Genomic DNA, 21370 nt, shown 5'->3' on the forward strand with positions numbered 1-21370 from the left:
CAGTTCCATTCTCCAAGGAACTTTGGTTACGTATAAATTGTCAGTGTGCCTATAAATTTAATTTAACAGAAACAGTTTTTTATTTCCAATTTGTCAGTGCAGAATTCAAAATTAAATTGAGAATTGCTTTAATCCAAACAGGCTGTTAGGTTTTGACCATAAACCACCATAACTTGCTCTATATGGTGACCTAAATCAAATTGTTTTGGAACTATGCTTAAGTATTTTGTTTTTTGGGAGCATGTGAACAACTAAAATAAACTAATTTCACTACTAGATTTCGTGAATGGCAACTCAAATTAAACAATTTATCAAGGGAAAGGAAATTTTGTGATTATTTGTCACACATTAGTCCCAAAGGAAGTGTAGAGGTTTGGTACTTTTTCTCAAAGAAATTTTGATGTTCCTTGATCAGTATATGAGTGAGCATTTACTATTCTCATAAGCTGGTGCATCAGGTTATCCAAATACAATTGAACAGACCTTCTCTGCTTATTGCCATTTCCATGTCCCTTTTTTCCCCAATGCTTAGTTGTGCCTTGCAAATTAATACCAGGAGTGAATTAGGCGAGTAAAGCGATGAATAATTACAAATAATTTAATGCACTCCATAAACTGGATGGCACAGATTTTTAATATATCCTTCAAAGTTGCTGGTGAACGCAGCAGGCCAGGCAGCATCTCTAGGAAGAGGTACAGTCAACGATTTATCGTTTGCATTTTTAAAAAAAATCTGCAGATTTCCTCGTGTTTGCGTTTTTAAAAAAACGTCAATTGTACCTCTTCCTAGAGATGCTGCCCGGCCTGCTGCGTTCACCAGCAACTTTGAGTGTTGCTTGAATTTCCAGCATCTGCAGATTTCCTCGTGCTTAATATATCCTGTTTTGTTCTTCCATAAAGGACTGCCACTGTGGGGTTTCTCAAAAAAATTAGCATCTCTAAAGATAAAGTGACTGGTTTATTAATACAGATCTCATTCCATTGTCTATTGTTAAAAGGTTGGATGGCAGTTAAAAAATCTTGTTGGAAAACTTCGTGAAGACCCTGCTGGTGTGATGCTTTTGCTGAAAAAAAGGCCAGCAAGCACATGCAACATTACTCCAGCTCCTCTGAAGAATATGCGCTGGAAGCCACCAGCTGTGCAGGTAAAAAGAGAACTCCTTAAGAGTTTCTGCATTTTATTGGCAACATTTGCAGGTGATACTGCATCGTATTATGGTTAGCGTGCACTGTCAGCTTTAATGAAGGTCCAAAAATTTACTCCACTGTGTTTTGTAGAAGTTGGACTATTGAACAGATGTGGAGAAAGTTATGACATATTTATTACTGGCTGTGATTCATTTAGAGCTGATATGAAAAGCTTCTTGGCATAATAATTATTTGAGAATGCTTTTTTTATTTTCTCTTCACTCACCCCCATCCTTGCACATAAAACTTTGAATATTTGTACTACCTTGTGTTTTTTTTTAACAGATCAGTCCTTCGCAGACTGCAACTCCATCAACAGCCAGCACAATGGAGATATCTCAAAAGAAAGAAAAGCCTCCCATTAAGGATCTATACATCCCACCACCGCCAGTCGTTCCATATACTCCTCGGTATGCAAACCACTTGAAAGAGCAGAACAAAGGCTTCCTGTATCTTTTAAAGCTGGCACACAGATGTGAACAGATCCAGTCAAAGAAAACTGATGTTTCACATCTGCAGCTACGTTAGTAGCTCACTTGGAATAGCAGTGTCAACGTGTACATGTAGTAACTCCAGTCCCTGTATAGTAAAATTCCATCAGCTACCCAACTGGGTTCTCAGCCATTGCTTTTAGTCTCTTCACTGCAGACTGAACCGTAGAGAGAAAACCTGATGTGGACTCTTGTTGGATCCTGAACATCTCTTCCAGTGGTGTAACGGTGAATAGAAGGTTTGAAAGTATGTTTTCACCCAGCCGTGGTGGTGATGCATTCCGGTGGTGAATAAGAGTACTATTCCCTAATTAGCACAGGTAAAACACATGATGAGGTCCTGCAGAATGATGACAGGGAGCTGTGTGAGAAGTTAAAAAGCAGGACCTCGAGGGAGGTAATCTCCAAATTACTCCTGGTGCCACATGCTGGTGAGGTCAAAAATAGAAAGATGGGGGAAGTCAATGCGGGGCTGAGGAGTTGGTACAAGGGACAGGGATTCAGGTTCCTGCCCGCTGGGGTCTCTTCTGGGTAGAGGTGACCTATACAAGACGGATGAGATGCACTTGAGCCAAAATTCCTTCAGGGAAGTTCGTTGGCGCAACAGTGGAGGGTTTAAATTAGATTGGCTGTGGAGGGGTGGGGGGCTTTGAGCAGGAGCAAGTCATGGGATAAAGTAGCCGTCATGAATAAATTTAGTAATCATGATAGTCAGGAGCACAGTAAAGTTGGGGGGGGGGTGGTGGGGAAGAATACTTAGTTAAACTGTGATGGACTCGGAACATAGATTGGTTCTGAGGAACTGGGATGTTAAAGCCATAGCAGAGACATGACTAAGAGAAAGGCAGAACTGTCTGCTCAGTGTTGCATGTGTGCAGAGAAATTGCTCATTGTTATAAAAATAACAGGGTGTATTAGTGAGAGATATTAATTTCCCTGGCATTGACTGGGCTACCAGGTGTTAGGAGACAAGGCAGGGTGATATTTGTGTAATGTGTCCAGGAAAGTTTCCTGAATTGGTATGTAGAGGGCCCTGCTCAGGAGGGAGCAATACTGAGCCCCCTCTCGGCAAACAAGGCAGGACAAGTAACTGAAGTGGCAACCAGCAAGTACTTTGGTGTCAGCAACGATAATTCTATTAGTTTTAAGCTCGCTCTGTGGCTTGTCTTGATACACTTAAGCAAAGGAACAATATTAGTAGAAGAAGAAAAGGATAAGATGGGTCCACTGGTTATTGACTTCAACTGACGTTGGACTAATTATGGGGGAATTAGTCACTGGTCAGTTGGTAGAGCCTGTTTGAGGAGAAAGAAATGAATGGCAAGTAGGAAACCTCTAAGATGAGATAGCAAGAGTCCAGGAACAAAATGTTCCTGTTAAACCTGGTAAGCTTAGAGGGCACCTTGGCTGGCAAGCAATATTAGTCTCTGGTCAAGAAAAAAGGAGAAAGTATAAACTGGGTTTAGGAGCTGGGGGATAAGTGAATCCCTTGATGACTTCAAAAAGGTTAAGAACACACATGCGAGAAATCAGGACATCAAAGAGGGTATGAGATAGATCTGATAGGTAAAGTTAAGAAAGTGGTATCAGGGTTGCCCGAGATATAGGAAACAAGTGGAGACATTTTAGAGAATGTTCATGATGTCAGGAAGGAGATATATACAACACTGCATTGCATAGGTCATCAGGACCTGACTGAGTGCGTGCTTTGACTTTGTGGAAGGTAATAAAAGAAATTGTAGGAGTCCTTATACAGATACTTGCTGCATCATTAGCTACTGGTGAAGTTTCTGAACGTAGGAATGTGGCTAATGTTGTTCTGTTACTTAAGAAGTGTAGCAAGAACAAGCAAGGGATCTTCAGGCCAGTCAGCCTGACCTAAGTCGTGGGGAAATTGCTGGAGTAAATTCTAAGGGACAGGATTTACTAACATTTGGATAGGTTGTCTGATTAGGAGGAGTCAGCATGGCTTTGCGTGTGGGAAGTCATGCTTGCTGAATCTTTTGGAGATTGTTGAGGAGGGAACCAAAAGTGTTAAAAGAATGTAGAGCAGTTGACGTTTTCTATTTAAACTTTAGCAAGCCCTTCAACAAGGGCCTGCATGAAGGTTTCTTGGAATGGAGACTGGTAACAAGTGCTGTGCTGTTGGTGTTGAGACCCTTGTTGTTTGTATAACAATGTGGACATGAATGCGGAAGGCTTGATCGTCAACTTTGCAGATGACACCATAATTGGGAGGTGTTGATGGTGAAAAAGATTATCGGAGATTATTGAGGAATCTTGATCAGTTAAAGAAGTGGGGTGATGAGGGCAACTGGATTCCCATATAGATGTGTATTAGATGATGTCTTGAAAAATCAAAGCAGAATAGATAGGACTTGTGCTATGAAAGGGCACTAGGGGGTGTTCTGGAACAGAGACCTCAGAGTACAAGTGCATAGGCAGTGTCACAGGTAGATGGGGTGGTAAAAAAGCTGCATAAATGCATAACAGACCTGGTCAAGAGGTTCAGTTGTTGTTCAGACCAATCATCGGAATGGGTAAGAAATGTGATTGTGACTTTGACCATGGAATGATTGTGGTGCCAGATGGAGGTGGTTTGAATATCTCAGAAACTGCTGATTGCTTGGGATTTTCATCCACCACAACTCTGTAGTGTTTACAAAGAGTGGTGCAAAAAACAAATAAAAAAATTCAGCGACCAGCAGTTCTGGGGGTGAATTAGTTTAAGCTGTCAGGAAGGTGAAAATAAGCGTGCATTACAACAGTGATGTGTAGAACAGCATCTCTGAATGTACAGTACATCAAACCTTGAAGTGGATGGTCTGTAGCAGCAGAAGAGCATAAACATGCACTCAGCCGCCATTTTAGTAGGTCCAAGAGGCATCTAATAAAGTGGTCACTGAGAGTAGATTTAAAAGAGACTTGAGGGTTAACTTTTTCCACACACGGTGTGAGTATATGGAATGAGTTGCCAGAGGAGGTTGTTGAGACAAGTACAATAGTATCATTTAAGAAGTACTTGCTTAGGTACTTGGAAAGGTGGGGCCTGTAGGGATATGGACCAAACACAGGAAGTTGGAGTTAGCTAGGTGGATAATGTGTTTAGTATGGACTCACTGGGGCCGAAGGCCTGTGTCCATGTTGTATTGCTCCAGACCTCAGACTGTACTTGGGAAGACCTTTATCCTTGCTTGCGACAGGCAATCTGCTGGAAGAACTCAGCAGGTCAAGTAGCATCTGTGAGAAGGAAGGAAGGAATTTTGTGTCAAAGGCCTGTATCAGGTGCTGCTTGATCTGCCAAGCTCTCCCAGCAAATTTTGTTGCTCCAGATCCAGATGCCAGTATCTGCCATCTCTTGAACACAAAATACTCTGCGGATTCTGTGGTCAAAGCAACACGCTGGAGGAACTCAGCAGGTCGGGCAGCATGCGTGGAAACGAACAGTCAACGATTCAGGCCGAGACCCTTTGTCAAGACTGCCAAAGAGTCCTGACGAAGGGTCTCGGCCTGAATCATTGACTGTTCGTTTCCACGGATGCTGCCCGACCCGCAGAGTTCCTCCAGCGTGTTGTGCGTGTTGTTCTGCCATCTCTTGTGTCTCCATTCTATCCTTACATAGCTGATATGTGAGTTAGTTGTACTATTTCCCTATCTGGAAGTTTGAAATAACTGTAGGGAATATTGGAAACACTCAGCAGGTCAGCAACTGGGGTAAAAGAAGCAAGAATTAATACTGTACTTCAAATTGATGATTGTTTATCGAAACCAGGAAAGAGTAAAACAATATTGCTGCCACTTGTTTCCACTAACCCAATTCTGAGAAAAGATATTTGACCTATCACTTGAACATTGTTTCTCTTTATACTCAGCTGCCTGTTTCCAACATTCCCTGTTTCAGGGACTGGTAAAATGAGCAGACCTGTAGCAGGTGAAATTAAACTTGTCAAAGTGAAGTAATATTTTCACGAGGAATAGTGAGGTAGTGGAGACTACATGGTAAAATCTTAAAGGTTTGGCAGGACATTTTATTAACTTGGGTATTTGACAAATCCTTGTCTTTATTCGCAGAGACATCAAGTACAAAAAGAAGTTGTTTGATTTGCTAACATATTCTGTTCTAGGCATTGCATTTAGCAGGTCAAGAGTTTGAGACCATATCGAACAGCTTAACTGGAATAGTATTTGGAGCAATAGACATCTGTCATGTGAAGCAGCTGCAGATTTTTTTTCCCTATGCCGTAGGGAAGGATGAGGATTTGAGTGGTGTTGAAATTTGAATGATTTGTTGTAAATGAGAATCTTTTTCCAGTGGCAAAAGTGTATGCAACTAGAAAACACCAATGAAACATGATTGACAGAGAACCAGAGGCATCAGTAATGAAATAACATAATTGCACTGCGCATTGAGTTGGAATGCAATCCCTTCATGACTTAAAGGGGAATTGGATAAGTACTTCATGGTGGGATGGGGGAAGATTCTAAGGCCTTGAGGAAAAAGTGTAGAAATGGAAGTAGTTAGCTTGTTCTGCTGGAAGGATGAAGGGCTCAGTGAGCCAAATGGTCTTGTTTTCCTTTTTCCATGATTCTTTCAAAACATTGCTTACTACATTGTCTCCACTATTTTGTGTACCTCTATAAGATTTCACCTGATTTTTTTATGCTGCAGGGACTAAATTCCCTAACCTATTCAATCTTTCCGTACAATTTGGTCCTCAAGTCCCAGCAACATCCTTGTAAATTTTCCCTTTCAAGCTTATTGATATCTTTCCTGTTGGTAAGTGACCAGAACTACATGCAGTACTCCAAGTCTGGCTTCAGCACCACCTTGTACAACCTCAACTTAACATCCAAACTCCTGAAACACAGGATTGATGAGGGTCAATGTGCGGAAAACTTTCTTTATGACCCTGTGGTGCCTCTTTCAAAGAATTGTGGATCTGTATTCCCAAGTCCCTCTGTTCTACCACACTCTACCATTCATTGTATAAGCCCTATCCTAGTCTGTCCTGTTGTAATGGGCGGGGTTGATCAACCCTAAATATTTGAGTCACAACACAACAAAGTAACTTAAGCATGATTTATTATCATAAAATAGAAAACAAATAAACCACACAATAAATGACATAGCGAGTAACAAAGACTTTATTTGATTGTTGCTGTTATCAGGGGAATTCTGAATTTGAACTCGCTTGTGAAACCACCCCTGGGTCCTAGGCACCAATTGTGATTTCCAGTCCTTGAGTAAAGTCCAACAAACCCAGGGAAGGTACCCAATAAATACAGGTTCCACAAGTGTAGAGGGATGCTTGGGTTACGTCCACACTAGACCGGATAAATCCGTAATCAAAGCCTTTTCTCTTCGTTTTGACCCTCTGTCCACATTGAAACGATGTTTTCCTCCCCTGAAAACAGAGCTTTTCAGAAACGCTGTCCAGAGTGAATAAATCTGAAAAAGCCTAATATCTGGCGTAGTGTGTACAGGATAACCGGCTATTTTTAAAAACGCTGTCATGACGTGCCGGAACAAATGGTGGCGGCAGCAAGGCATTTCATTGTTTTCTTGAACGCAACCTCCAATACCACAACAACAATATCTGACAATAGATGTGTAACAGCCTAATGTAACATTGTATGGAAATACAAGATAACACTGATGCATTCATGTTTTATACATTTAACAAGGTGCTTTATTCATGTATTGCTTGTGCAAACATTCAATAGATGCAATTGTCACTTTTGCCCAGTAACAAGCCTTATTGCATTTAGTTGTAGCCGTTGTCCCTTTCATCGGTGAAGAGACTATGACTGTAGGAAATGTTTCTGGACAAACGCGCACCAAGTCTTTTGTTTGGCAATTTCCTTTTAAGTCTTTCTCGTCTGTAACTGGACAAACGCACACCAAGTATACTGTTTCCTCTTCGCTTGTTTTCTGTGTGTCCAGTGCAAGCCCAGTAGGAAGAAATTCGCCCAAATATCCGTTTTAATGTGGACAGAGGTATTTTCAAAAACACCTAGTGTGGACGCCTGTGGTTTTTACGCGAAACCGGCGTTTTCAAAATTATCTGGTCTAGTGTGGATGTAGCCATAGAAACAGACAAACTCTTTGATTTTTTGTTCTCCTGTCATTAACTCAGCCTGGGTTCTTTCATTCAAATAGTACGTGTTCATTTGCACAGTGTTCAGCACATCCAAATAAATCAATTAGACATTTTAATGGTCACGCCTCATCCATTAGTCCACCAATGTTTTGCACACAATATTGCTGGGACTTGCAAAGAACATTAATATTACATGTAAGCAATAAGCCAGAATCCATCAGCCTAGCTCTCAAGGTGACCAACAGCAAATCCAGCTGCTATCCACAAACATTAGACATTGACAAACCTACAGTGTCTACTTGCTACAAACATTACTTGTGGCAAGCTTTGAAAGAGTTAAATTGTCATTTTGAACTGTTAATATTCATTGTGTTTTGCAAAATTTAATACAGCTGCCAAAGTGCGAAGTGCAACACCCCACACTTGTCTGCATTAAATTCTATCTGCCATTTCTTAGCCCATTTTGCCAGCTGGTCCAGATCATGCTGCAAGCTTTGATAGCCTTCTTCGCTGTCCCCCATACCGCCAATCTTGGTGTCATCTACCACCTTGGTATTCCCATTTTCCACATGATCCAGATCATTAATATAGATGATAAACAACAATGGATCCACTACCAATCCCTGTGACACACAGGCCTCCAGTCAGGGTGACAACTATCCACTACCAACCGCTAGCTTCCCCCACTAAGCCAATGTAGAATCAAATTGACTGCTTCATCTTCAGTGCCAAGTGACTTAACCTTCTGGACCAGCCTTCCATCTGGGACTTTGTCAGAGGTCTTGTAGAGAATACCCACCACATTTCCTTCATCAGCCTTCTTCAAAAAAACTTCTTAAGATTGGCTAAACATGACCTACCACCCACAAAACCACAGTGACTGTCCCTAATCAGGTCCTGTCTATACACAGATATTTGTATATACTGTTTCTTAGAATGTTGTTCCTCTCTGCATCGGGCAACAACCTTGCCTTTTCTTTAGCATTTGTCTGTTTTTTACAAGGCTGAGTTGCTAGCTCGATGCTCAACCCAGCACAGATGGAAAGCGTGCAAGTAGCTGGCGGATTTGAACCCAGGACCACTGGCCTTGATGTTCAGTGTGGATACCACTACACCACCGACCTGCTTGTCCCTTAGAGTGCTTTCCAGTAATTTGCCCATGACTGACATTTGCTGTCCACTAGTCCTTCAGCTCCTCACTTGTGACTAAGGACGTTTCAAATACCTCTGACTAGGCCTCTGCAATTTTTACAATAGCCTTCTGCAAGTTCCAAGGGGATACCTTGTCAGGACCTGGGTATTTATCAATCCTAATATGCCTGAAGACAGCAAGTACTTCCTCAACTGTAGTCTGGATATGGTCTACGAGCTCACTACTTTTTTGCCTCAGTTATATGGGCCCTTGTATGTCTGCTGAGTAATACAGATGCAGAAATTTCATTTAAGACCTCCCAGTTCTTTCAGTTCCATGCATAGATAACCATGCTGATGTTCAAGAGGACCAATTTAGTCTTTTGCTCTTAATATATCTGGAGAAACCCTTGGGATTCTCTTGACCTTGTCTACCTGAGGGAACTTGTGTTATCTTTTAGCCCTCATGATGTCTATCAAGTGTTTTTCTTCATTTCTTATTCTCAAGAGCCTCATTTGATCCTAGCTTCTTATCCATGACATGCATCTCCTGCTTCTTAACCAGGGCTTCAATTTTCCTCAAATCAAGATTCCCCTAAAGCCCATGTTTCTAAGAGGAACACAGAAATTCTGTATGTTCAATTTTAAAGGCCTCCCTCATACACATCATCCATTTGCCAGTAAACAATCTATCCCAATTCACACCTACAATGTGTGGAATAGTCAATATCAAAGAAACTTAGGAAAGTGTAAAGAGAGCCATGGATCAGATGGAAAGTTGGGTGGAGAGGTGGCAAATGGATTTAAATCCATGCAACCGTGAAATGATGTATTTCGGAGCATCCGGTACAGAGAGGACAAAGTTAAATGCTAGGGATAACAACTAAATGAAAATGGTAACACAGGTATACTGTATAAAGTATTGAAGATGGCATTTGGCATTCTTGTTTTCATAGATTGAGGAGTTGCATATAAGAGTTGGGATGTCGTGTGACAGCTGAACAAAATGTGGTCAGGGCGCATTTAGAGTATTGTGTATTGGGTCCGGTCACAACACTGAACTCTTTCTGTGACCTACAGACTCACGTTCAAGAATTCTTTACAATTCATGTTCTCAGTATTTGTAATTTACGTAGTTTGTCTTTTCTTGCACGTTGTCATTCTGTTTATGTATAGTTTTTAGATTGTTTTGTTTTTCCTTTTTTTCTGTGAATGCCTGCAAGAAAAAGTATGGTAATGTGTATGTACAGTTTCAAAGTACATTCATTATCAAAGTATGTATACTTTTAACAAGCTTGAGATTCGACTTCTTACAGGCAGTCACAAAACAAAGATGCCCAATGGAACCCATTTAAAACAAGAAGACTGTCAGCCAGCCATTGTGCAAAAAAAAAACAAATCACGCACACAATTAAAAAGTAAGCAAATAACATTCAGAACTAAAGCTCACAAAAGTGGGTTCATAGCCATGAAGTCAGTCAACCCTGCAGTCCCTTCAGAAGCCTGTTAGTTGCAGGCCACAGCCTCAGTTCAAGGCAGAGACAAGTAAATCCTCGCCGATCAGTGAACTTGCCTTTGCCCCAACACCCTGACCTTTTCAGTCTGCCCCTGCACTTAAATCAGTCAGCCTCTTCCTCGCTCTCAGGCCCAGGCCATGCTGCCCTGGTTCCGCAGCTTCGAATCGACTCGTGCTCTCCAGCAATGGCCAAACGTAGATTCACTCTTTGTTTTCGGGCCGGCCCCTGCTGCCTCAATTCAGCCCGTACACGCCACGCCACAAATGTCCTACACCTTCGAGACTTCATTTCACACCACGAAAATGCCAGGTCGTACAGGCGAGTCAAAAGCTCAGCTCCAAAAGGGAAGTTGCAGGCTTTCGTTTGCCAGGATCTTTTTCCAAAAGAAGTGTGATTAAATGTTTACATTGAGAAGAGAGAAATTTAAAGGAAATTTGAGCAGCAAATATTTGCACAGTAGATGAATAGTTACATGGAATCAGTTGCCAGAGAAAGTGGCAGAGACAAGTACAAATTACAATGTTCAAAAGATATTTGGACAGCCCTAATATAGGAAAGGTGTTATGGGATATGAGCCGAATATGGGGAAAATGTGATTGGCATAGAAGTGCATCACAGTTGGCATGGACAAGTTGGGCTGTGTGTCTCGTTTCTGTGCTGTTCAACTTTGACTCTAAGGTGTGGTACATTACTAATCTGGAGTGAATTTTGTTCAAAATAGTGCTGAGTCTGATACTTCAATTATGTGTTCAAAACTATTTTCCCTTAGGCAGCTTCTGTCTCCAGTAGAAGCTCCAGTCTATTAAGCCTGCATGCTGCTTTCTTAGCAAGAGGTGTATTACGTTACACATTATGATGGAGCCTCGGGCCAGCAAGCTGATCTTTCGTGCTTTGACTTGCATGGACCTTCTTATCTGACTGAACATTGAGATTTATTTGCCTTCATTTATGATTGGGGGTGACACAGTAGTATAGCAGCTCGTATAATACTATAACAGTGCCAGCGATCTGGGTTAATTTCTGTCGCCGTTTGTACATTCTCCCTTTGACCCAGTAGGTTTCCTCCGGAAGCTCCAGTTTTCTCCTACGTCCCAAAGATGTACAAGTTGTTTGGTAAATTTGTCACTCAGGTGTAACTGGGTGACCCAGTCTCATTGGACCAGAAGGGCCTATTATCAGGCTGTTCCTCCAAAAAAATAGTATATTTTTAAAAAAATAAGTGCACAAGTTAAGAATGAGGAGAGAAGATTCATCAGATAAATCAGTAGGATAAAAAAAATTGCAAATAATTGTTCTGCTTGTATACAAATAGAAATCTGGAAGAATTGTGCATTTTCAAAAGTGTATTTCAGGCATATTATGCAGCAAGTATGCTAATTGTTATCGCATCGCTGTGTATTTACACTTAGTTAATTTCAAATTTCAGTTTGCAGTAAATGTGAATGACTAAGCAAAATGTGAAAAAAGTGCCTAGCATAATTTTTAATTGTTCTTGGTATCTCAGTTCCATTAACAACTTCAGTGGTTTGATTTGCATAGAACAGTTGAGAGCATCTCACATTTCCTGATTTAAAGGAAACCGGCTATGTTGAGAGTAGTACTTTTCAACAAACTGACCATTTCCATCGTAGAGTCTGCTCAGCATTCCCTTCCTTTGATCTGAGTTGTGCCATTTCCAGAAATGCCCTGTTCTCAATTCAACATCTGGTGGCAAACTAACGTGCAGAGCCAAAAGCGGGAGAAGTTTCAATCAATTCTTTTTGAAGGTGTAGTGAAGCAGCAGAATTTAGTGATTCTGGTGTTTGGTGGGCCTCCTATAGATGGCAGTGCAAAAGAGGAGAGATGCACTGATAAATGTATAGGGATATAGGACTTAATCCTGTGGTGATTTTGGTGAAGCTGTATTGTCCAATACCATAATCATGAGCTGTGTGTGAGAAACCTATATATTGAGATGTGATGAACTGAATTCCTGATTTTAAAAAAAAAATTGAGTAATGGAGTCATGCTTTTGACCAGCAAATACCCTGGTGTTCATTAATCTGTTCTGGATGTCCATTCATAAAACAGGAAGGTGAGGAGAGAGCCATGAAAGTATTTGTATGGTCTTGCTGCATGCTTTTATGGGTAGTCTTTTTATTAATCATTTGCTGAAATGGTGTACTGTTAGTGAAGATGCTGTATTTCAGTGCTGGATGAACACTTAAAAATTATGGTTGAATAAAAAACTTTTATTTTTTGTTTGTCTCTGCCAGTCAAATTGAGTTCAGCAGCAGAAGTCAATAAATTGTACTGGGCACGTATTACTTGCAAAGAAAGGACAAGTATGCATTTGTGAAAATAAAGTCAGATTTCGTTAGCCAAAAATCTATTCAAGTAAATGTTCTCATTATGAAACTTGAGCCATTTAATGGTGAATATCAAAGATTCAATGGCACTTTTTGAAAGTAACGAAAAAGAATTATCCCTGCTGTCCTGACCCAGTCTTTACCCTGTGCTGATCAATAAAAGTTAACAAGTTTCACAACATATGCCAGTGATACGAAATCTGATTCTAAAAAGACTAAGTAGTGATCAGTCTGTTCTGTTCTCAGTAGTGATGACAAATCAGTTGAGTATTTAACAGGTTGTTCAACATAAAGATAGCATCAGCTTGGGGAAAAAAGTTTGATTCAAATATTTTAGCAGAATGAATATTGACTTTTCATGTTTCTAGTCATAATATCTCAGTGGAAAGTTGCCTTTCATTTTGAAATAATTCTTTGTCATAACCCCACCTTAATTCAGTCTGATAGTCAATCATTTTATCATTTTGTCATATCGTTTTGTCATTGATGCTATCAGGTGCTGTAATGGGTGCATGGAGTTTGGCACTGATGGCTTGGCTTGATTTCTAAGGCTTTTAACTCTTGCTGTATAACAGTGAATTTCCTGCAATAATTAGTACAATCTTGGGAATTCTGCCAGCCTGAATGAACATCTAAAAAAAAATTGTTTGCTATTCAAAGTACGGAAATTATTATGGTGGCAGGGCTTTTTTTTGTTGCCTTAAAGCAGTGTTTATTTTTTCTAAAATAACAAGACAGTCCTGTTTGTAATGCATGATGCCATATTTATCTGTTTAAGGCTGCCATATACTTCAGTCCTGATGCTGATGGTGGATTTGCTTGTTCCATTTATTGCATTTACTTGGCTTGGTAGATCATAGCTTCACACAATCAGCATCAAATTTGCTTATCTATTGTTATTTAAGGTTATTTATAGTATGTAGAAGGCACATGCTTTCTGGATGAAGCTATGTGGTGCAAGTTCTGTCCTCTCTTCCCCCTCACAATCAGTAAGTTAATTGGAGTAACTAATGGGGATTCAGTAAATTGTGACAATTGTTGAATTGAATTGACTTTATCACTTGCATCCTTCACATACATGAGGAGTAAAAATTTTTACATTATGTCTCCATCTAATGCTTTGTTGATAATGTATTATATGGATCCAAAAATGTGATGGTTAATGCTTTATCCCAATATACAGGGATGACCAAGGGAACCTCGATTACGAAGAGGTCAGCAAGCATGGACCGATCAGGCCGGTTCCCAAGGGGTCCGAGTCGCCCAACTCTTTCTTGGATCAAGAATACCTGAGACGGCGGTTTACCATTGCAGATTATGATCAGTTACCTCCATATAAATTTGAAGTGCCAATGCCCAGTAGAATGCGGGACAAAACACAGTTGTATGGTTTGTTCCCATTTTTTTTACTCTGAATTCTGGAGCTTCATTTTCCCTGTTTGTGTTCTTTATTTCCAATGCATTGAAGGTAGATGCTTTTGGTTGATTGTGTTCATCACTGTTAGCAGAGATTGTGATCAGCTGCATTGAATGTCTCCTATCATATGGGATTCAGATAATATCTTACATCAGCAGCACCAAAGATTTTTAAAGAGGATTTATTTAAGGGTATGACCAAAGCGCTTGTTGATAATGTAGTAATGGATGAGGTGTATTTCAATTTCTACACGGTTGGTGATGTAATTGCTGGCGGGGGGGGGGGAAGCTGTGTGAAAATAAGATGTATCGACAAGATATTTTTAAGTATTATAATTTCAATCTAAAGCTATTGCTGCAGAGATTGTTGTCAGTCAGTAAATTGAAGCATCGCAATACTTGTATGTGAAATGTGTTAGAAGTTTAACATTGAGACAAGTAGTAAAAGAATAAGGAACACTCACAATGTGCTGGAGGAACTCAGCAGGTCAGTCAGCATCAGTTGAAAAGATTAGTCAACGTTTCGGGCCGAAACCCGTCGGCAGGGCTGAAGGAAGAACTTTGGGGAGGGTTTGAAGAATACTGGTAGTAACTTCCGGTAACAGAATTCTCCAACTTCCGGTAACATAGAATTCTCCAACTTCCGGTAATTCCCTCCCCCTCCCTTCCTCTATCCCTATTTCACATCACCTCCCTCATAGTTCCGCCTCCTTCTACTACTTCGCATTGTTCTCCTGCCAATCACCTCCCTGCTTCCCCTCCCCCATCCCTTTGTCTTTCAAATTACTGTTTTTTTTCAACTACCGGCATTCTTCAAACCCTCCCCAAAGTTCTTCCTTCAGTCCTGACGAAAGGTTTCGGCCCGAAACGTCGACTAATCTTTTCAACTGATGCTGACTGACCTGCTGAGTTGTGACTGTTCCTTTGACAACAGCATCTGCAGATTATTTTGTGTTAGTAAAAGAATAAGGCAGGGACAAGTAGAGTGACTATTGTGTGAGAGGACCAGTGTTGGAGTGGGGAGCTTGGGTGAGATAAATATCTGGTATGTTTCTTCATTCTACCTCTGTTAGTACATGGTGCAGTGAGGACGGCCCCGGGGGCTGCATTGTGTTCTTTGTGTGGCTTATGGGAATTCTGTGAGACCTCCAGCCTCCAGATGACCACATCTGTGTGAGGTGCACCGAGCTGCAGCTCCTCAGAGAAGATGTTTAGAACTGGAGCTGCAACTCGATGACCACTGGCTGGTACAGAAAAATGAAGAAGTGATCAATAGGAGCTACAAGATGGTGGTCACCCCGAAGTTGCAGGAGGCAGGTACATGGGTGACTGTCAGTAGATGGAAAGGAAATGGGCAGCCAGTGCAGAGTACCCCTGTGGCCATTGCCCTCAATAGTAAATGTACCACTTTGGGTCCTGTTGGTGCGGGGTGGAGGGGAAGGAGTCCTCTGGGGGAAGCTGCAGCAATTGAGTCTCTGGTACTGAGTCTAGTACTGTGCCTTAGAAGGGAAGGGGGTAGAAGAGGACCCCAGTAGTCACAGGGAATTCCATGGTTGGAGGAGTAAACACGAGATTCTGCGGATGCAATAGAGACACCCAGATGGTATGTTGCCTCCCAGGTGCCAGGGTTAGGGACCCTGGAAGGAGGTCCATGGCGTTCTAAAGGGGGAGAGTGAGCAGCCCGAAGTCTTGATACATATTGGCACCAATGTATAAGTAGGTGGGAAAAGGGAAGAGGTCCTGAAGAGCAAATTTAGGGAGCTAGGTAGAAAGCTGAAAAGCAGGACATCTAGGGTAGTATTCTGAATTGCTGCCTGTACCACACGCCAGGGTAAGAATAGGATGATTTGGCAGATGAATGAATGGCTGAGGAACTGGTTTTGAGATTTCTGGATCATTGGAATCTATGTTAGAGAACGTATAACCTGTACAAAATAGATAGGTTACACCTGAGCCCAAGGATACCAATATCCTTGTGGGCGGGTTTGCTAGAAATGTTGCAGAGAGTTTAAACTGATTTGGCAGGGGGTTGCAAAACTGGGTGATGGGTGAAGATGGGGCAGTTGGTATACAAGCAGAGGCAGTGTGTAGTGAGGCGGTCAGGAAGGACAGGCAGGTGATGGGGCAAAATTGCAGTCAGTAGGCATCACTGAGTCTTGGCTGAAAGAAGATTATAGTTGGAAGCTTAACATCTAAGGATACACATTGTACCAAAAGGACAGGTGGTTCGGCAGAGGGCGTGGGGTGGCTCTGATAGTAAAAATGAAATCACATCCTTAGAAAGTGGTGACAAAGGATCAGAAGGTGTAGAATGATTGTGGTTGGGTTAAGGATTTGCAAGGATAAAGGCCCTGAATAGGAGTTATAATCAGGCCTCCAAACAATAGCCAGGATGTGGGCTACAAATTACAATGGGAGGTAGAAAATGCATGTCAAAAGGGCAATGTTACTATACTTATGGGGGATTTAAAAGGCAGGAATATTGGGAAAATCAGGTTTATGCTGATATTAGAGACCAAAGGAGAATTTGTAGAATGCCTACGATAGGGCTTTTTAAAGCAGCTTGTGGTTGAGCCCTCTAGGGGATCAGCTATTCTGTAATGGGTGTTGTATCATGAACAACATTTGATTAGGGAGCATAAGGTAAAGAAACACTTAGGAGGCAGTGATCATAATATGGTAGAATTCACCCTGCAATTTGAGAGGGAGAAGCTGAAGTTAGATGTTTCAGTATTGCAGTGGAGTAAAGGGAATTACAGAGGCTTGAGAGGAACTGGCCAAAGTTGATTGGAAAGAGACACTAGCAGAGATGATTATTAACAGCAATGGCTGGAATTTATAGGAGCAATTCATAAGGTGCAGGATAGACACATCCAAAGGAAGTAGTAGTATTCTGAAGGCAGAATGACACAACCATAGCTCACAAGGGAAGTTAAAGCCAACATGAGCAAAACAGAGGGTAAAATAGAGCAAAAATTAGTGGGAAGTTAGAGGACTGGAAAACTTTTTAAAAAGTAACAGAAGGCAACTAAAGAGCCATAAAGAGTGAAAAGATGAAACATGAAGGTAAGCTCGCCAATTGTTATCAAACTGGATATCAAGAGTATTTTCAGATACATCAAGAATAAAAGAGGCAAGAGTGGATATCAGACCACTGGAGAAGTAGTAATGGGGGACAAGGAAATGGTGGACGAACTAATTAAATATTCTATATCAGTCTTGACTGGAAAATACTAGCAGTATGCCGGGTGTTGGAGAGTGTCAGTGGGCAGAAGTGAGTGCCATTGCCCTTACTAGAATGAAGGTGCTTGGGAAACTGAAGCGCCTGAAGGTAGATAAGTCACCTGGACCAGATGGTCTACACCCCGTGGTGTGAAAAGAGGTGGCTGAAGAGGTTTTGGAGGTATTAGTAATGATCCTCAAAAATTCACTGGATACTGGCATTGTTCCAGACGACATGGGAAATTGTATATGTCCCTCTCTTCAGGAAAGGATGGAGGCAGAAGTAAAGAAATTATAGACCAGTTAGCCTGGCCTGAGTGATTGGGAAGATTTTGGAGTTGATTGTTAATTATGAGATTTCAGTGTACTTGGAGGCGCCTGATAAAATGAGCCAAAGTCAGTATGGTTTCTTTAAGGGAAAATCTTGCCCGACAAGTCTGTTGGAATTCTTTGAAAAAATAACAAACAGGATATACAAAGGAGAATCGGATGTAGTCTACTTGGATTTTCAGAAGGCCACACATGAGGCTGCTTAGCAAGATACGCGCCCATGGTATTACAGGCAAGATATTAGCATAGATAAAGCAGTGCTGCTTGGCAGAAGGCAAAGAGTGGGAATAAGGGGAGTGTTTTTTGGATGGCTGCCAGTGACGAGTGGTGTTCCACAGGGGTCGATGTTGGGACCATTTCGTATGTCACTGACTTGTTTGATGAAAATGATTGCTTTTTGGGAAAGTTTGTGGACAATATGATTGGTGGAGGGGCAGGTAGTATTGAGGAAAGCAGTGAGGTTGCAGAAGAAAAGACAGTTTGGGAAAATGGGCAAATAAGTAGCAGGTGGAATACAGTGTGGGGAAGTGTATGGTCAAGCACTTTGGTAGGAGGAATAAAAGCATGGACTACTTTCTAAATGAGAAGAAAATTCTTGGGCTTCCTCATTGAGGAATTAAACTCTAATGTGTATGTTGAGTTGGTGGTGAGGAAAGCAAATGCAGCTTTAGCATTCATTTCCAGAGACTTAGAACATAAAAAACAATGATGTTACCCCGAGGCTTTGTAAGGCAATGGTGAGGCCTCACTTGGAGTATTGTGAGCAGGTTTGGGCCCCTTTGCTAAGAAAGGGTGTGCCGACATTGGGGAAGGTTCAAAGGGGGTTCACGAAAATGATTCCAGGAATGAAAGGCTTGTCATAGGAGCGTTTGATGGCTCTGGGCCTGTACTCACTGTAATTTAGAAGAATGAGGGAAAACCTCATTGAAATCTATTGAATATTGAAAGGCCTAGATAGAGTGGATATGGAGTCTAGGACCAGAGGGCACAATCTTAGAATAGAGGGATGTCCATTTAAAATGAAGATGAGGTATTTCTTTAGCCAGAGGATGGTGATTCTGTGGAATTTGTTGCCACTGATGGTTGTAGAGGCCAGGTCATTGACTGTATCTAAAGCGGAGGTTGGTAGATTTTTGATGTGTCAGGGTGTGAAAATTCTGGAAAGATCAGCAGAATGGGGTTGAGAGGAAAATGATCAGCCATGATCAAATGGTGGAACCTACTTGATAGGCCGAATGGCCAAATTTTGCTCCAATGTCTTATGGTCTTGTAGAATCCTGCCTGTTTATAAATCTTTTCACAACCTCATTTCCCAGGAGAAGCAAATGAATAGAAGAAAAACTGATGCAATGTGGCAGCCAAATGAAATTAGAAAACTTTTCCTAAGGGTTAAGTGTACTGATGAATTATTTCAATGGATTTCATTGCTGGTGGGATCAATGCTTGTATCAGTGCTGGACGATAGTGCATAAGCAGAGGTGAAAACCCGGTTTTGGTTGTCTGGAGTGGAATGTCACTTCACACCATTAATTCTACATTTTCAGGGTTGAATCTTCATTCATTTCCTTAGCTAGTGTACATTGTTAAAGACTAAAGATCGGCTTTATTTGTCATGTGTTCTGTATGCATGGAGCAAGAACTACAACAGAGTAGTATGATTAAATGATTTGTACTGAATAATGTAAGTAGTGGTACATGCTGGCAACTTACAGAGGGAGCAATGAACCAGGCCCATCAAGGTGAAAACACAGGCGCACTTGACCGCCAACCCAAAAAACGTGCATCCCGCGTGTAGGAGGCCCAGTTGATTCTCTGCATGCACTTCACACCCAATCTGATATGGTACATCGAATACATTGAAGCATACTATAGACTGCGTCAATGACCAGCACAGCCCAAAGGTGTCCTGAGGAAGTCTGGAACTGTTGCCGTGCTTACAGCACCAACGTAGCATGTCCGCAACTTTCTAACCCTAGCTCGTACATCTTGGGAATGTGGGAGGGAACTGGAGCACCCAGAGGAAACCCACGTGGCCATGGGGAGAACGTACAAACTCACGACAGCGGTGGGAATTGAACCCCAGTCTTACAACTGACACTGTAAAGCATGACGCTAACCACCATACCACCCTGAAGGTTGCATTCAGGCAATTTTTTTTTAGAATTTCTCAAAGCCTCACGTTCCAAAGTTGGGTGTGGAGAAGGCGAGTTACTACTTTGGAATGGTTAATTCGAATAAAAATCCATTTTCAGTAATTTTTTAAAAAAGTTTACACACTTCATGAACATCACGGGAAGCATCCAGTAAATCCTGTGCTTCTGATTTTATTGCAGTTTTAGAAAACTTAACTAATTATCTTGAAGCTGACATATTTGGTCAGTTTTGGGGGGGGGGGAAGAATATTAGCTACTCAAATCTTTTCATAGAGAAGGCAATGATCACTTAAAATGTGTAATCAGTATTTATTTCCCATAAATCTAGTTAACAGCTGCATGTAAATCTAATCATTATTGATTCTTGAAGATTTGAACACATGGCAAAATAAGTTTAGCAGATCTTCAAAGGCTAATATAGCTGACAAGATGGGATTCTCAGCTTTTGAGATCTGAGAATGTTCTTGCTTAAACTTCATGTCCAGGGAAATGAATAGCTAATTTGTTCATATCCACTTAAAATAGGAGTGAATACATCACATTGCCAGCATGTACTATTCAAACTCTAATTTGTTTTTGGGAAAGAGATCTATCTTAATGAATAATTATTCTACAGTTTTAGAATTACAGTTGCGCATTTGCAGATCCAACATTCTGCATCTATACAAAATAAAAGCACAATACTGGATTCACCCAGCAGGCCACTCAGTATTTGTGAAAATGAACATTTTGGATTGAAGACCCTTCATCTGTTTATTTCAATATTTCTAGCATTTTCTCTTTTTATCTTAACAGTTGGTTGTTGGATCATGCCTCATACAAATTGGCTGCCATAATAGATCAGATTCTACTTTTATTCATTAGCCTGTAGTGGATGATGAGGTTGTGACAATGCTGTATAAATGTTTTTTTAAAAAAAACTGCTGTGTGTGATACATCACCAGCTGAACATTCACCAAAATGTACTGTAAAATCCTTAAAACAGTTTGTCAAATATCATGTATGGGACTAGTTCCAAATCACTAGTTTTGCAAATTTGTTTAAAAACTGGTTGAACTTGATCTTGCACTTCAGTTCTGTGTGTTTTATTTTAAACCCAAACCTCTACAAGGGCCAATTTTAAGTAGTTTCATAAGTCACTTCCTGGTTGGTGGTGAGTTTTTTTTTGTTTTTCCTAAAATTCTAAATTTCACAATATTTTTAAAGTGAATTTGTAGCAATGTTTGATTTCAGAAATCAGGTCTCAAATTTAAAACACTTTTCTGTCAATAGGAAGACCTCGACCTCTGTCGATGCCTGTGGGCAAGAGTTGGATGGGTGAAGTCAAGGTTTGTCCAAGATCCCGAATGGAAGGAAGGAAAGGTTTGTCAAAAGCTATAATCTTACAATGCTTAAGAAACAGCCAAATTGTAAAGAAAGCACTGTATATAGATTGTAATTCATACAATTATTCTTAACTTCCTGGCTCTAAAG

At 41.0% G+C, this 21370-nt stretch overlaps 1 protein-coding gene across 3 annotated transcripts in view; it reads left to right on the top strand.

Moving 5' to 3' along the window:
• The window catches only part of cnksr3 (cnksr family member 3), a 125835-nt gene that overhangs the window by 101569 nt on the left and 2896 nt on the right, over nt 1-21370 (top strand). For all 3 annotated transcript variants that reach the window (XM_063055996.1, XM_063055997.1, XM_063055998.1), the window contains 4 exons: nt 999-1145; nt 1474-1598; nt 13960-14165; nt 21170-21259. In XM_063055996.1, coding sequence (XP_062912066.1) covers nt 999-1145; nt 1474-1598; nt 13960-14165; nt 21170-21259 — 568 coding nt within the window. The remainder of the gene's footprint in view (nt 1-998; nt 1146-1473; nt 1599-13959; nt 14166-21169; nt 21260-21370) is intronic.

Source organism: Mobula hypostoma, chromosome 8 (genome assembly GCF_963921235.1).
Source record: "Mobula hypostoma chromosome 8, sMobHyp1.1, whole genome shotgun sequence".
Lineage (NCBI taxonomy): Eukaryota > Metazoa > Chordata > Chondrichthyes > Myliobatiformes > Myliobatidae > Mobula > Mobula hypostoma.